This window comes from Hyaena hyaena, unplaced genomic scaffold, assembly GCF_003009895.1.
Source record: "Hyaena hyaena isolate Hyena2069 unplaced genomic scaffold, ASM300989v1 scaffold_15, whole genome shotgun sequence".
In the NCBI taxonomy this organism is placed as follows: domain Eukaryota; kingdom Metazoa; phylum Chordata; class Mammalia; order Carnivora; family Hyaenidae; genus Hyaena; species Hyaena hyaena.
This window is the reverse complement of record NW_024080647.1, coordinates 3,726,009-3,743,929: the sequence shown is the minus strand read 5'-3', so window position 1 is coordinate 3,743,929 and position 17,921 is coordinate 3,726,009. Positions and strand designations below refer to the sequence as shown.

The 17,921-nt window shown below is 36.6% G+C and overlaps 1 protein-coding gene across 4 annotated transcripts in view; it reads right to left on the bottom strand.

Annotated features, from left to right (window-relative positions):
- Positions 1-17,921, bottom strand: part of DENND4A (DENN domain containing 4A) — a 134,270-nt gene that overhangs the window by 20,858 nt on the left and 95,491 nt on the right. For 2 of the 4 annotated variants that reach the window (XM_039219145.1, XM_039219153.1), the window contains exons 17-24: positions 17,689-17,895; positions 17,220-17,348; positions 16,820-16,961; positions 16,296-16,427; positions 14,184-14,300; positions 13,439-13,570; positions 8,006-9,105; positions 3,339-3,528 (exon numbers count right to left, since the gene is read on the bottom strand). In XM_039219145.1, coding sequence (XP_039075076.1) covers positions 3,339-3,528; positions 8,006-9,105; positions 13,439-13,570; positions 14,184-14,300; positions 16,296-16,427; positions 16,820-16,961; positions 17,220-17,348; positions 17,689-17,895 — 2,149 coding nt within the window. The remainder of the gene's footprint in view (positions 1-3,338; positions 3,529-8,005; positions 9,106-13,438; positions 13,571-14,183; positions 14,301-16,295; positions 16,428-16,819; positions 16,962-17,219; positions 17,349-17,688; positions 17,896-17,921) is intronic. The other 2 variants (XM_039219160.1, XM_039219164.1) reach the window with 1 other exon arrangement.

Below are 17,921 nucleotides of genomic sequence, written 5' to 3'. Positions count from 1 at the left end.
TTTAAGCTTTTTAGAGCTGGTGGTATTATGGTCCTTTCCTGGAGGGTTCCCCATAACCCTCTGTAATTTCTCTGTGTAAGGGCTAGTTGAAAACTCCCTTCTCATACCTTCTATTAGGCTTGACTAATGTAATTATGTATGTGGGCAGCCTATCTTTTGTATCGAATTATTCTAGAGCACAGAATAAATATTCATTTTAATAAATATGAATCAGGCTATAAGGTAACTTTTATTTCTTAGCATAACAAATTGTTCTTGTTTATTAAAAAAAGGTGGGGGGAGAGCCGATTTCTTCATGAATGGATGACCAGGTGGAAAAAAAAGACAGGTAACAAAGATAAAAGAAAGTTAACAGACACATCAATCAAATGTGACAAGTGGACCTTGTCTGGATCTCAATTTGAATAAACCACCTATAAAAATAGCTTTATGAGATAAACCTGAAAATTTAAATTGAGTATTTGATATAAAATGTTATATACTATCACATTAAAAATATATTACGTTTTCAAACAGTGAATGCTTTACAAAAGACATGCTGTACAAGTCTGTAACGTGTTCAAACCTTGCCACGCTAACATACAGGGTAGAAGACCGTGTTCATCTGTGGAGGGAGCAGTGACTAGATGTGGGCAGGAGAGGAGGTTCTGGATGTTGTTAATGTTCTGTTTCTTGATCTGAGCACTGGTTGCTTAGGGTTAAGCTGAGTACTGAGAATTGAGTAACCTCAATTTCTGAAATGTATTTACATACATAAGAGTATACACATTTCATGAAGTTTATGAAATACATGATTTTACTAAAATGTTAAAAAAATTTTTTTTTAATTTTTAGTTTTTTATTTCTAGGAGAGAGAAAGAGAGACAGCGTGAGCAGGGGAGGGTCAGAGAGAGAGGGAGTCACAGACTGAAACAGGCTCCAGGCTCTGAGCTGGCAGTCAGCACAGAGCCCGACGAACCCACGAACGTGGGGCTCGAACCCACGAACCGCAAGATCATGACCTAAGCGAAAGTCGGACGCTCAACTGACTAAGCCACCCAGGCGCCCCTAAAAATTTTTTTGAAAAGAAAACCACTGGCCCCAAATGGCATCACTAAGGCTGAATTCCCAATAGGGGCTTCATACCTAATCTAATTGCAGTTTCAACCTCCTTAGAGTATAGTCTTAACCAGTCAGTCAGGAATTTTCCAGCCGGGGCCAAGGAGTCGGCCACATGGGCCCTCTCCATCTCAGACAGGAAGATGAAGTAATCTGCATGGTAAGACGCTTCTCCCAAGGGAAAGTGACTTTGCCTGGAACATTCTTTTTCTTGTGCTAAAACTTTCTTGCCCCACCCTTCTTCTATACAAAACCTTCGTTTTGTACAATTTGGAGCTCCCCTCTACTTGCTAGATGGGATGCTGCCCAATTCATGAATTATTTAAGAAAGCTAGTTAGATCCTCAAATTTACTTGGCTGAATTGTTTTTTTAACAATATAAAACATTAAAGTCCTTATATTTTAGAGCTACATATTGAAGTACTGATGAATAAAATTATATGCTGTCTGGGATTTACTTTATTTATTTTTTATTTTTATTTTTATTTTTTGGGATTTACTTTAAAATAATCCAGTGGCGAAGAAAAAATGTTGGGACTACAGGAGGGGGAAAGATAAAACAAGATTGGCCATTTGTTGATAATTGTTGCAACTGGGTGAAGCATGACGGGGATTCATTGTGCTATTCTTTCTACTTCTGTGTACATCTGAAAACCCCACAACAAAAGCTTTTTAAAATAGCAAAGGTGAAAATGAAAAAATACTATAACGTGTCCATTCCTCACATCACACATTACGACAAATTTCAAATGTATTAAATATCTAAATTGGGTGTCAAATCTACTTGTGTGTAGAATGGCTTTTACATTGTTGTTAAAAAAAGAAAACAATGGGGGTACCTGGGTGGCTCAGCTGGTTAAGGATCTGACTTTGGCTCAAGTCATGATCCCACAGTTCTTGAGTTTGAGCCCTGTGTCACACAGGCTCTATGCCAACAGCTTAAAGCCAGGAGCCTACTTTAGATTCTGTGTCTCCCTCTCTCTCTCTCTGCTTCATCCCCGTCACCCCACATTCTGTCTCTCTCTCTCAAAAATAAACATTAAAAAAAAGAGAAAAACGAGGAAAAAAAGAATATGTGACAGAGACGTATGTGGTTCACAAAACCTAAAATATTTAACATAGGGCCTTTACAGAGAAAGTCTGCTGAGCTCAAAAAATGGTAGAGAGAAAAAACCAAAGTGTCAGAAGAAAACACTGTGTGAACTCTGGAAGGGGAAATCTTTCCTAATATCTCAAAATCCAGAAGCAGCAGGGAAATGCTAAGAAATTTGATGACATAAAATTAAAAACTTCTGTGTGGCAAAAATACCCAGAGAAACTTGACACACTTGGAAGGAAATATCTGACAATCACATGACAAAAAGGATTCTCTAATGTACAAAAAGAACTATTAAAACTTAAAAAAAAAAAAAAAAGACCAACAAGTGAAATGTAGGCAAAGGATGGTCCACAGAAAAAGAAATACAAACAGTCCTAAACATATAAAAGTTACTCAACTTACAAGAGTAATATGCATGAAAACTAAACTAGAATGCAGTCCTCACCTATCAGATGACAAAAATTCCAAAAATGTGGCAACATATTTGTTGCCAAGGTTGTGGGGAAATAGGAATTCTTATATACTGTCAGTGGGAATGTAAAATAGCAGATCCCCGAGGAAGGCAACTTGGCACTATCACTTCAAGGAAGAATTTTTGAGTATCTTCCAAAGATACTCTGTCAAAAACATGATATGACTTACATGTATCATAGCATCATTTATAATAGTCAAAGACTAGACACCTAATGTCCATCAGCAGGGAAGTGACTAAAACGAACTGTGACATATCCACAGATGATTAACTATGTAACTGTAAAAATGAATAGGGGCCAATGCTATGTGATGATATGGAAGGATCTTTAAGATATATTTATTGTTAAGTGACAAAAACAAGGAGTGGGAAAGTAGGTTACTTTTGAGTAAGAAAACAAGGAGGCAGTAAGAACACACACGTCCCTATATTTTTAAAGCAGCAGCAATGTAAGTAGAAACCAAAATGAATAAAAATGGTTACTTCTAGGCACAGGGAGAAAACAAGATGAAGGGGTGGGGTTGGAAGGCAGACCTCCCTAAAAGTGCCTGGCTTTCTAATTGTTTTGGAGATTTGGAGCTATGCAAATCTTTTACAAAATTAAAACAAAGGGAAAAAAGTAAAGGTACCACATATAAAATGCAATACGACCAAGCTGTGTGAACAAACCTTCTAAGGAGGCAGAACTTTCCAGGCTTGTTCTGCTGAAATCAATTCCCTTAGTCCCTGAAGTAGCACTGCTCTCTTGGGAGGAAGTGGCTCCTTCCAACTCCTGGCAAACATCTTCATCTGTTAAAGAGGTAGATTCAGAATCCTGGGCTCCCACTGAAGAAAGACTGGTACGATCAGAACTTTGATCCTGAGGACACAATTATAAGCTTAATTTCCTTCATATTTAAAGTTAATTATTTAAAATGTCACTCCTAAGGCAGAGGAAATGCCTAATTACTCAGATGATTGGTTAATCAACATGTCTACAGAAAGAAAACAAATTTTACAAGGGCTATGAATTTGGACAAACATGAGCTGGAAATCATTTAGACAGCATTTGTAGTTAGATCAGAGCAGACGACTGTTAGTAAGATACCCTTGCTGACTGAATTTTCAAGTACTGTTTCTTTTCCTCTCTGCAAATCCCAGCCCAGGATGATACCATCAGAACTGCATTTTAATTCTTTTAAAATTTATATTTTGTTTTCCATAATAACCTAGGTTTTAAAGACATGTATTTCTAGTTTTCATTTTTGAGAACACCAAAATGTTCAGTTAAATATTTTCCTGGTTATATCAACAATACATATGAACATCTGACAGGTATGAATTTTTGTACAAAGAAAAAAATGGGAGGTGAGGACACCTGGGTGGCTCAGTCAGTTAGCGTCTCACTCTTGATTTCAGCTCTGTTCATGATCTTGAGGTTCAGAGAATCAAGCCTCACGTTGGGCTGGGCTCTATGCTGACAGCACAGAGTCTGCTTGAGAGTCTCTCTTTTCCTTTCTCTCTCTGCCCCTCCACTGCTTGTTCTCTCTCTCTTTCTCAAAATAAGTAAATACACTTAAAAAAATTTTTTAAATATAATTCTAATGCCCAGATAATATAATTTATATTTTTCTAGTCATGCTGTGTGTGTGTGTGTGTGTGTGTTGAGTTGTTCTATTTTTAGGATTATTTAAATATTTTTATTGGCTTTTTTGGCTACATCTCATTGTGTTTTTAAAGTGGGTGCTCTAGGAATTAGAATATCTACACCTAATCATTTACAGCATACTTCAAGTGCATATTGTACCACTTTGTATATAACACTATAATGAACGTCAGCATAGTGAATCCCTTTACCACTGTAAAACATGTACATACATATACTGCATATTCCATAACATGTCATAAGTTTGGGTTTGGAGAATTATAAAATTTTAAGGAATTTAAGAGATAAAAGTATTTTTTTTTAATATTACACAACTATTTACCATGTATTTTGTTCTTCATTCCTACAGATACAGTTTTGCTTGTGGTATCATTTTCTTCAGCCTGAAGAACTTCCTTTAGCACATCTTATACAGCAGGTCTGCTGGCCATGAACTCTTTTCCTTTATCTGAAAATGTGTTTATTTCGCCTTTACCCCTAAAGAATATTTTCATTGGATATAGAATTCTGGGTTGACAGGTCTTTTGGCACATTCATGGTATGGTTTCAGTGTATTCTTTCCTCCACGGATTGTGATAAAAAATACATGGTCATTCAAATCATCATTCCTCTGTGGGTAATGTGTCATTTTTCTTTAACAGTTTTCAGGATATTTTGTATTATTTCCCCCCTCCAACCCGCCCCAGCAGTCATTTTATGAATAGATGGATATCTTTGCTTTTTAGCAGTTTGCTCATGCATGTGCAGATGTAGTTTTCTCTGAGTTTATCCTGTCTAATACTTTACTGAGCCTCTTATACCTGTAAATCTAAATCTTCTATCCAATTTGCGAAGTTTGAGCCACTTATTTTTTATATATATCTTATATATATCTTATATATCTTTTCTACCAGAATCCTTTTCTCTAATGCTTCTGGAACTCCAATTATGTATCTTTTGCTATTGTCCCATAAGTCTCTGAGACTCCTTCTTCTATCCCTCTCCATTCTGCTGAGTCCATCCAATGAGTTTATTTCAGACTTTTCTTTTAGTTATTCTTGGTGTTTTTCAAAAATAGTTTCTATTTCTTGCTGAGAATCCTTTTCACTTATTCAAATGTGTTTTTCTTTAACCTCAGGAAACCTGGTTATAATACTTGCTTTAGGGTTTCAGTTGGGTAATTTCAACATCTGGGTCATTTCTGGGCTGTCTTTCCCTTCAGAACTGGGTCACATTTTCCTGGTTCTTTAACTATCAAGCAATTCTGGATTTTATTTTAGACTTTATGAATATTATGTTTTGGAGTCTGGGTGCCGTTACAATCTTTTGGAGAACACATGCTTTTGCTATAGCAGTCTGGCAATAATGTTCAGATTATAATTTGTGTTTTAATTTTTGTAGGCAGTGACTTAATTGTTAGCTTAGTCCTCTAAGCCTGGTCTCTGCTGGTCTGCATTTGTCCCATGCATGTTTGGCTCAGGGGACACTTGTCTGGGCCATTCACAGAATCTGGGAATCCCCTTCTCTCAGATTCCCCTCGAACTCTCCAGCTCACAGCTGCCCACTTCTCTGGTTCTTCTGGCCAGGAACCGTGGGGTTTCTCTTGAAGTCTTGGCTGCCAGGGCTGCCACACCACAGAGTGACTGTACCTGCTCTTGAGGCAAAGGTGCAGGAGAAAGGAAATGGGGAATTCACCTCTGTCCGGGTCCCTCCCCACAATCTGCCTGTTTTTTCAGAATTCTTAGATAGTTGTCTTTTGTGTTTTGTCTGGATTTTTTAGTTATATTCTGTGGGAGGGATGGGCTTTGGTGGCCTTACCTTACCACAGTAGAACTGGGACTCACCCTAATTTTTAGAGACGATATTTGCTGGGTATGGGAAAATAGGGTGAGAGTTTTCTCTCAGTGCTCTAAAGGTGTCTTTCCAGGATCTCCTGACATCAAAGTTTCTGTTCAGAAGACAAGTGTCAGTTTCTTACTGTTGTTCTGAAGGTAAGATAGGTCTTGTCCCTGGCTCCTTTTAAGATTTCCTCTCTGTATTCCATTTCTATCTTTTTTTAACAGGAGATGCCTAAGTATAGTTTTCTTTGCATTTATTCTGCTTGACATTTGAAGATCTTCTAAATATGTGAGTTGCCATCTTCAATCAGTTTGGGAAAATCTTTGGCAATTCGCTTTTTAAATGTTCCTTCTATCTCATTCTTTCTTCTTTTGGAACTCAGTTACATCAATGTCAGGCACTATCACTAAATCCCACCTCCGCTTTTGTATTTTCTATTTGTTTTGCAGGAGTGGATATTTTTCACTGAGTTTCCATATAGTTTACTACTTTCTTTTTCTGTGTTTTGTCTGCTGTTAAATCCAACTACTGCATTCTCAATTTCATATCTTTATCAGTTCTAGAATTTATACTTGATTCTTTCCAGTGAAACTTTCTACCTTTGCTGTTTCCCACCTTTTCCTCAATTTTCTTGAACATACTAAAATTATTTCAAACTCTCCTGCTAATTTAACTATTTGGACCACCTGAAGGTCTCTTCCCACTGTTTTTCTTTTTTGTTTTTTAGTTATGGTCCTGTCTCTTGGTATAGCTATTTTTCATTAAATGATAGAATATTAAAAAATTATATGGACTCTAGATGATATGCTATTCCTCCAGAAAAGGCACACTCTTTCATGTGTTAGATAAAGGCTGATTATCTTCATCTAATCACAGACTGAGCTGAGTCAAGCCCAGGGTGCAGTTCTGGTCAGGCATAGTCCACCTCTAGTTTGCCAGCACCATTAAGGCATGGCCCTGCAGGCGTCTCAGCTAAGTGCTTGGTGTGCTTACCAAAGCTCCCCTGCCTCTACTCCCACTCCCTAGGAACTTGGGACCTCTTTGCAACTGTATTCTCAGCACCGTGAAACTGCTGAAAACTCTTATTTGTCAGAGACTTTCGGCTTACCTTTTTAGCCTCCTGTCTCATGCACTACTATCCGTACTTGGAACATATCTTGAAGGAAAAAAATTAGTGTTATTTGAGAACCCTCAAGCCTCTAATTTTGTCTTTCCAGTCTTACAAGATCCCTAAAGCTCTGTGGCCCCTTGCTTCTCCTCAGTCTTCTGATAAGGGATTTTCAACCCCCAGTTTTGAGCTCAGAGTCAACAATGCTCTCATATGTTGTAGTTATAGAGTGTCCGGCTCCTCTCTGCAATTCTCTTCTTGCCAGAATCATCCCCCAGCACTTTCTAGTTGCTTCAGCAATTCTCTGATGACTTTAAAAAGATACTTTATATTTCCTTTAGCTTTCTGCTCTTGGGAGATATGTATGTGGGTCCATCACAAGCTACTGCATCCTAACTAGGAGGAAAAATCCTATGTCAGCTGGTAATTTTTGAAGGCATGCTGGAAACTACCTGAAAAAAAAAATCTCCATTTTGAAGGAAATAATGAAGTTCAGTAGGCAATTTCATATAACACTAATTTTTACTTCAGCTAAAAATCATTTTTGTTCAAAAGTGAACTATAAACATAGCCTTAGTGAATGTTCCTTTGAATTTATTATTCAAGTTTAAGTTCTGATACTTACAAAACTTATGCATCCCAAGAGGTTTTTTTTGGTAAAGTTGTGTTTAAGGAGAATGGTAAAAATGGACATCTTTGCAAGGAAGGGGCTCCCGGTGGTGGAGGAGGGTAAAAGGGAAAGTAGAAAACATGAACAGAACTTACCTTAGAAGAGGTGGTATACATGGTGAATCTTGAATACCACTTGCTGGCTTTCTCTGCAACTCCTTTCCCAGCAGTAAACATACTGTTCCTTAGAACATCTAGTTTAGGTACTAGCAGTGTATCTAAATTAAATGAAGGTGATGAATGGGTTAATCCATCTTGAGAGTCTTCCCTAAATGGGCAAGTAGGTGAGAAGGCTGGAGAAGACCAGAGCCTGTCCCTTGGTCTCTCCTCAGTTTTCGTGTAACTTTTAGATTTGGTAAGTCTCATGGGCCTAGGAGAATGAGGCGGCAGGCTAGACCTTCTGCACGCCTTGACCAACGTTGGACTTTTCTTACTGGCTGATTTATCATCACATGTCCGTTGCAAGTCAATGCTTGGCGTGCGGCTTGTCAAAGGACTGCTCATGTTATTCATATACATCACAATTTCTTCAGCCAAATCGCGCCTAGCGGATGGTGTTGAAACACTTTTGCTATCATCCTCCTCCTCCTCCTCCTCCCCTTTTTGCTGCTGTTCAGTCTCAGCAACTAAAAGGGAGAGGGGATCAAATCCTGTGGCGACATCCGTTTTTTCAGAGGGTTTTACTGAAAAGCTGCTGCTGAGACGCTGAATCCTCTTGGGGTTTTGTGAAGCAACATATCCCACTCTTGATCCATCTGTTTCGCTATCTAAGTCCTCCAGATCAAAAATAACAGGAGAATCTACTTTATCTGCCAAACAATCGGAACCGTCGAAAGGTGTATCGTCATCACTAGATTCCTTTTCTAGACTGTCTCTTTTTGATCTTAAAGGTGGCTTTCCAATATCAAGACTATTTGGTCTTGTGCTTTTTGAGATCACATTTGAAAGAATTTTTGCATCAGCTCCTAGTTTTTCGGCCATGTCTCCAGGGTTTGCTTCCTGGTTGACTCTACTGAGCACAAGTCCCACCAGTACTCCTCCGCTAAGACTGCTCTCTCTGTTTCCCCAGGAGAGTCGCTGCTGCAAATCAGCTTCGTTGTCACTTTTATGTCTTTTCCTGAAGCATCTACTTTGACTGTTTCCTGTTTCATTTGGACCCTCAAAGGATGACATTAAGAGTAGCTCAGACGTGCTTTCTGAAAAACAAGTCAAGTGTTTTTAGCCATAAAAAATGTAATGTGCAAATGTAAGGTGTCTTACATTTTGAAAATACCAAGTAATGAAAGTGATAATAGCAAGTATTGACTGAGTTATTACTTCTGAGTACTGTCTTATTTGACAGATACCATAAATAGGCACTTTACTCACGTTATCTACTACAATCATTCCAACATCCTTATGGGTTGAGAAGAAACTGACACTTAGAGAGATTAATTATCTAGCCCAAAGTTATCCAGTCCTTAAGTGACAGAAGTGGGATTCAAGTCCAGACATGACGGACTCTGAAAGGTATGCATTAGCATGTACTGTTTTCTAAAATTATTTTTATTTAAATTAAAAATATTTTTTTAACGTTTATTTATTTTTGAGAGAAAGAGACAGAGTGTCAGTGGGAGAGGGCCAGAGAGAGAGGGAGACACAGAATCTGAAGCAGGCTCCAGGCTCTGAGCTGTCAGCACAGACCCCAACGGAGGGCTCGAACTCACTGAACACTGAGATCACGACCTGAGCTTAAGTTGGACACCCAACTAACTGAGCCACCCAGGCACCTCTAAATTTTTTTAATGTTTACTCATTTTTGAGAGAGACAAAGCGCAAGTGGAGGAGAGGAAGAGAGAGAGGGAGACAAAGAATCTTAAGCAGGCTCCAGGGTCTGAGCTGTCAGCACAGAGTCTGATGCGGGGCTTGAACTCTCAAACTGTGAGATTATGGCCTGAGCTGAACAAAGTTGAATGCTTAACTGCCTGAGCCATCCAGGAGCCTCAGCATGTACTGCTTTTTAAAACTGATAAATTAAGATTAATATTTGCCTTTCTTGGAGTGGGAGATATATAAGCTTTCAGCTATGGAAGAAATAAGTCACGGGAATAAAAGGCAAAGCACAGGGAATACGGCCAGTGATACTGTAATAGTGTCCTACAGTGACACATAGTAGCCACACTGTGGTAAGCACGGCATACATCTAGAGAAGCTGAATCACTATGTTGTTTACTTGAAACTACTGTAACACTGTGTGTACTAAAGAAATGTTTTGAAAGATGTACCTTTCCTATATTTAATAATAAATTTATATTAATTTGACTAAATTGATTAAGCAATGATTATACAAGGGTGGTTATACTAGATGACCTTGAGATTCTAAGTCTTCTGCATATAAAAATGAAAAACAAAATCAAAAACGCTAAACCAAACCAAATAAAAGGCAGCTATGTTAGTTTTATCCATATATAAAAATTATTCTAAAAAGCTGTAAATCCTAGATATGGCTAAATAATTTTACCTTTGTTTTACATATGGTTTGCAAGTTTATTCCCAGTCAAATATGAATGGCTACTTTCTACTCAGAAACACTTTTCACTGCTTTTTGCCAAATTACTTAGATGCCAGGGCTAAAAGCAGACATTTAGATTTCTGATCACTTTAATTGTCCTAATAAGGTGGGAATCTTCTTTAAAGCAGGAGTCTAGGTACGGTATTGTTAACTATTCTTTTTATATGTGTATCCAACAGAACTAGTGTGCTATCACCAGGCAATTACTAAAAATGTGCCTTTTTCCTGCCATGTAATGCATTCAGGTAACAGGAAAGGAGATAAAAGGGAATATTGGAGACCATAAAGCCTACAACTTAATAATATAATAAGCATATACCATTAACAAGGAAAATAGCATAGCAGAAAAGTTTATTCTTTGGTTCTATATCACCTCATGATTAAGGACATAAAAAATATACTTTCTTCTAACACTCTGAAAAATCTCCTGCTTGACAGATTAAATGTTATCAAAGACTTGGAGGAATTTTACAACCCAAAGACAGTACTCTGGGACTGCATTTAAATAGCTGTGCAAGGGCTCTCTTGCAAAGTCAGAACCATGCTACAGCCTGAAGACAAATAAAGCTGGTTATCAAATTATACCAGGGGAGGGCAAACTATGCTTCTGAGCCAAATCTGGCTTGGTGACTGTTCTTGTACAGGCAACCCTGGTTTTTTCATTTTTTAAAAAAGTTTATTTATTTATTTTTGAGACAGAGCAAGAGAGAGAGAGAGCGTGAGTGTACACACACGGGGGAAGAGCAGAGAGAGAGAAGGAAAGAGGTAATCCCAAACGGGGTCCATGCTCAGCATAGAGCCTGGCGTGGAGCTCAATCCCATCTTCGTGAGATCATGACTTGAGTCGATATCAAGAGGAGAATGCTTAACCATCCTCAGGCACCCCTGGTTTTTAGATTTTTAAAAAGTTGTAAAAATCAGATACCTACAAAGAAGATTAGGTAACAGATCTGTGCGTGGCCTGCAAGGCCTAAAATACTACCTGGCTATTTAGAGTTAAATTAGTCCAGTCCTAGGTTTGTATAAATGCTAAATTCCACCAGATTATGCTGGATGCTTCATGCCTCTAACACAGAGCACAAACTATGTAACTTCTTTGGATCAGGCAGTTCTGTGACATAATTCTGGTCAGTAATATTAAAGCGGTGGTTTTTGAGGGTTTCTGGAAAAATTTCTGCTTTTCTGATAAAAGGAGAAAGATGTGGCTGGTGGTCCTACCATAGGCTTTTAAAACCTGACTTGTTAATAAGCAAAGAAAAAAGCCAGATGATGAGTCAGATACTGATTACTTCGACAAAATGTCAGGATAAAAGGAAGGTTTATAATCATATTAAACGGCAAGGTCATAAAAGTAGATCTTAGGAAAAAGGCAAGCATGAATAGATGGTAATGAAAGAACAACAGCGCAAAGACTACCAAAGGCAAGTTACTAAGGGTTATAATTAGACAACGACTAGGAAGGACTAAATGGTGGTGAGGCAATTCCACGAGGCCAATAAAACAAATTTTAATGTTTAAGTTATAACAACTATCTAATATAGAAATGCAAAGTAAGATGGTTACAGATTATTTAACTTTTTTCTTGACAGCTAGAGCAGGGGGCTCTGCAAGCTTTTTCTGTTGAGCGTCAGACAGTAAATGTTTTAGTGTTTGTGACGACTACTCAACTCTGCTGATGTATTACAAAGGCAGCCAGACAGTACGTAAATGAACGAGTGCAGTTGTGTTCCAATAATCCATTATGTATGAACTCTGAAGTTTGCCTTTCATAGAATTTTCATGTGTAACAAAATGTTATTCTTCTTTTAATTTTTTCCAATCATTTAAAAATGTAAAAACCATTCTTAGCTTCTAGGCCTGTACAAAAATAGGCTGCAGGTCCAATCTGGCCAATGGGCCATAGTTTGCCTACCGCTGAGCTAGAGGCATAACTAACTATGCTGAAGAAGGACAAACATCATGGTAGCAAGGCCATTTATAAACCAAGATATTATAGCCTTGACAGCTCAATTCTTCAAGAGTTGTTTTGATTACACATGATACAGAATTGAGCAAATACCATAATAAAATAATATATAATCAGACTAAAACTTTGAATGTTATATCTATATAACCCCCCAAAAATGATTTGATTAAGAATTTGAAAGCAAATATTATCCCAAATCCTAAATTGACTTTTCCATTAATTAGGTGATAACTGATATGACCTGCCAACAGTCAGAATATACCTCAGTTTTCTCATCTTTAAAAGAATGCTTATCTCCCCTCTCATTAATCTAAGCATTGCTCTATTAATAAATATAAAAAGCACTTTGAAAAGAAAAAATATTAGGTATTTTTATCTAAACTATCTGGCAGACTATGCCCTTGCTTCTGAGAAAACAGGGACAATAATGATGATTAAAAAACTATATGCTTCAGGGGCACCTGGGCGGTTCAGTCAATTAAGTGTCTGACTCCTGATTTTGGTTCAGGTCATGAGCTCATGGTTTGAGGGATGGAGCCTCACATCAAAGGCTCTGTGCTGACAGCTCAGAACCTGCTTGGGATCCACTCTCTCCTTCTCTCTCTGTCCCTTCCCTGCTCGTGCTCACTCTCTCAAAATAAATAAATAAACTTAAAACAAAACAAACAAAAAGAACTATATGCTTCATTTAAAAACTGGCTAAGCGTAAGTTGTCCTCAGATGGATCATCTCACTTGCTCCCACTTCCCCCTTCCAGAAAGTCCCAACATTCCAAACTCAAAAGATGTGTGAGGCTTGTAGCTGTGGCCTTATACTTTGTTATAACAAAAGCTTGAAAAAGTGTATTATAAAATATATAATTCAAACTACTAAGCTATTCAACAAGAGGCTACACAAATTATAAAAAAATAATCTTGGAGAATAAAGACTTAAAAAAATTCACTAGAAATGCAGACTAGAAATATAGACACAAGACCTTCTGCACATAAGAGAGGTATACTATTCAACTTACCTGTGCCTTCTCCTGATATTTTATCAGCACCGCTGTTACTGGTGCCACTGGGGCGAACTATACTGGAAGAACTTTGATAATTAAGCTCAGGAAGACAATCAGCACTTCCTTTTGCACTCTCACTCTCTGACACTGTAAAGATTAAAATGAAATTGTTAAGATAAAAGCTATCTACATCATAGAAGGCATAAAGAGAAGTAGCTTTCAGTTCTAAATATTTCTAACTTAAAATAGGTGATAAGAAAATACCAAACACCTCTACATCTATTTGTCAATCTCAGGTAAATGATTCCAGTTATTTGAGGGCTCAAGATCTGTGTCAAATTACTAAGTACTGGTCATGCGGGAGGTCTGTACATTTTGCGTTTCTTCTTTGGTTGTGAAACACTGCTCTTGATGGAGGTAGGCAAAGGAGAAAAATAGAAGTCACAGACTGTTAACAAAGTATTACATAAAAATATCGTTAAACCTTAGAAAAGAGTCACTGTTTGAAAAAATGTATATATTTCTACTACAAGAGTAGTATTTGGTTGGAGAGTGTTGTGTCACTGAGACTATACACTTTACACGTAAAGTATTTGTGTGTTGGAACATTAGGTGGTGAAGAGGGCCTGTAATGGGAGGAAAGAGGAGTTATAATGGGAACATGGAAAGTAAAATTAGTACTTTTATACCTCAAGCCACTTGTATTTTCTGTTAACAGAAGTTTACAAATGTGTACAGTATCAACTTAAATAATACCTACGGGAACTAGAATCACTCCCTTTCTTATCTTTTTCTTCTTGAATTTCTTCAGTAGATATATCCCCTCTTCTAACTTCATCCTTAGATAATGAATTATACCCAAGATCAGACTGGCCACCTAGGAAAAAAAGAAAAAAAAAGACAAAACCCTTCTGCTGTTTATCATAAACTTCCTCAGTGAGAACAACTGGATTTAGGAGGAACGTATTAGTGTTTAGATTTACTTATGAGCAATTTTCTGGATAACTTCCAATTAAAAGCATTATTTTGTCAGCTCCCCTCCTGTATCTCTATTAACGGGAGATGGGATGATCTCAAAATAATTTATTTCTGGCTCCACACTGCCATCAAAAGAGACTACGTACATTCACACTACCATCTGGGCTCATAAAGATACAGACAAACCAGATGTTCTTTAAGTCCATGACCTGTCCACGTGAAAGTCTAAGTTCCAGCTAAGCAATGGAGAAGAAAAATCTGCAGGGAATTCCTGACAGAACATTCACACACAGATTACCACAGCCAAATGTCTAAATGATTCTACTCAAGAAAAAGGGTTAATTTAAATTTATTGATAGGTGATTCTTTTTTCTGAAAATTCAACTGAATAATTATTGAATTGCACTTGAGTACAAATACATGGGAATGAGAAAAAAATTAGTATCACTGTTAAGCAAACATTGCACTGATAGAAGAAAACTTCTAATACACTGCTGTTCAAGAAGTCCTCTATAATGTTCAGCAAATTGTTTTCACTAGATTAGCATCAAAATATAAGGTTTTAAACTCTACTTCTCAATCTTAGGAGACATGATTTTAAGCAAACCACTTAACCTTTTGGTTTGGATCTCAAGTCTCCAGGTTTGTAACACACAAAGCAGTTATGACTGTATGAAAGAGACTATATATGGAACCTATAAAGAACTATGTAAAGAAACTATATTAAGTATCACTAGGTATTTGCTTTAGAATTATCTGTTATAATTTTGAGTTTGTATTTTTTCTAATCAAACTTTGGGCTCCATTTCCACAGAAAATACAAATTAAAAAATATGAAGATGATCGTGATGGGAAGTCATGCTTTTATTAGATTCTGCACTGCTTTAAAATAAACTTTTCAAAAGCCACACTTAAAAACAAAAGATACAGGGGCCCCTGGTTGGCTCAGTTGAAAGAATGTGACTCTTGATCTTGGGGTTGTGAGTTCGAGCCCCATGTGGGGTGTAGAAATTACTGAAATAAAATAAAACTAAGAAATGAAATTGATTTCTTCATTTTTAAGAGAGAATGCCTGAAGATGACTACTTTAACTCAGATTAATTCATACTGCATGATCAAAAATTAAAATCAGCCAAGTAAGAACTATGAAAATTACATTACAACACAATTTGCTTACATTCATTAGTCTTAAAAGTAGGCATAAAAGAAGACAGACCAAAATAATGTTACCATATCTAGAGAAAGAAGCCTTCATATTTTATTATTAATGCTTGGATTTTTAATTTAAAATTTCTCTCTGTTAAGAGGTGGCTCTTATATTATGTACAAAAGTCATGTTTTTTTTTTTTTTTAATGTACTAATGAAGAGGACAGAATTATTCAACAAGTTTCACTGTGTCAGTTTTAATTCTTAGAGGAAGGTTATGTACAAATCTGATACTTTAATGAAACTCATCGATACTATCTGACATGATATATAACACACTGTTAAAACCAGGAAGTTGATGTTGATATGTACTATTAACTCAGATCAGGGCTATAAAGTTTCTCTTTTAAGAAAACTCTAATAATGTTTTCATAATTATAAGGAAGAATTTATCCTTAAAAAATGACATGATAAGGATATCTGTGTGCTATTCAGAGTTAACTGGGTTATCATCTGCTAACTACTTGAATAGACTCTCTTTTAAATGTTTATTTCCATTCAAATAAAGAATGAATAAAAAAGCAGGTAGTTATTAGACACAGTATCAAACCAAGTACCTATCACATAAAATTAAAAAGTGACAGTTAACATAAATAATCATTGAAAATTAAAATCTAAAAAAGACAGACCAGAAAATCTAGTTTGTAAATCGCACCATAATAAATGTATACATAAGCACACACAAACCTGTACTAGATCTATCATCAGTAGCATACACTTTGATTAAACCCGTATTAAAAGGTGCCTGCTCCACAGTGTGTGTCCCATGACCACTATCCATGCTGCCATGACTAATAGCATCCAGGTCACTGCCATCTGCTTTAAGAACACAATGTGACAGCATTTTACTACTCAGGGAGGTACCAAAAATACACATTACTTTGTTGCTCAAGCTAATAATCTACTAACACTGAACATGAAATGTGCCACATAATTAGCAAAATACAACTATACCAACTATAACTACTGTGAATTATTACTGACTACTAAAACAAGAGCACCAGGGTGTCATAATGTAACAGTTCCAGAAAAAAAGTGAAATTTGGTGTTTTTTTTAATGGGAAAATAATATTAGAATTTGCTTAATGGCAATACAAACTAGAAAACATTAAATATTCTTAAGCTATGTAAGATTTCCAAAAAATGTAAAGTGTAACTAATCAATTTTTTTTAAAGTAAAACATAAACATCCCCTAAGAACCTTTAGTTACCTGAGAGAGTTGTTTGTGATAAGTGTGCATGTTTCTTTAAAGCTCTTTTGAACTGTGCTACTCCTAAAACAACGTTTCTCACTTTTGTCCAAAGAAAATAGCCACTACGACTTCTTGAGGGCCAAGTACTTTCCAGAACAGCCTATGAATTCAACAATAAAAAAATAATTAGTAAAATAATATTGGTAAGTGAATGTACACTGGCTTTATAGTTAAGCTAAAGAGTATCTAATAGATTATATGACAAAATAGAATAAAAAATCTTATTTGATTTATAAAATATACTTCAATACTCCAAAATTAATGCCAAACAAAGCCTGAATCAATGACTTCTGCCAATAAATTAAGGTTGTATAATCACAAAAGTTATACTTTCTCTCCACTAAATCAAAGTAATTACCTTATTATAATAACCGTAAGTAATGGCATTGGGGTCAATACCAGCTTTCTGCATTTCGAAAAGCACTCGAACTGCAAGCACTGGCTGATCATATTGTCCACAGAGCTGCATGAGAATGCGGTAGCACACCTGAAACACAAAATTCAGAGAGCACAGAAACAAAATATGTACGAACATAAATCTAAAGTAATGCTTTTTATTTTTTATAGTTAATGATACTGTTTTTTCCTTTTTCAAGTTTTTAAAATAACGTATTAAAAAACACATTTAAAATACATTTTTTTAAGTTTATTTATTTATTTTGAAAGACAGAGAAAGAGAGAATCCCAAGTGGGCTCGACCGTCAGCACAGAAAGTGATACGGGACTTGAACTCACCAACCGTGAGGTCATGGCCTGAGCTGAAGCTGGATGGTTAACTGATTGAGCCACCCAGGTGCCCCTAAAATGCATTTGAAAAAAAGTGTTACCTCATCAGGAGGATCCATCTTCTTTGACTGCATTTTTTTAAGCACATCATATGCCGTTTTCAGTGCTCTAACTTTTGAATGACACACTTTCACATAAGCTGGCAGACAAATAAACCATAGTCCGTAACAGTGACGCAGCAGGCACCTAGACCACATTTGGGGAATGGAAGAATACTTCTTGGCAATTTTATGGGCTGATTTAATTTCCTAGAAAAAAAAAAGCAAGGATCTCA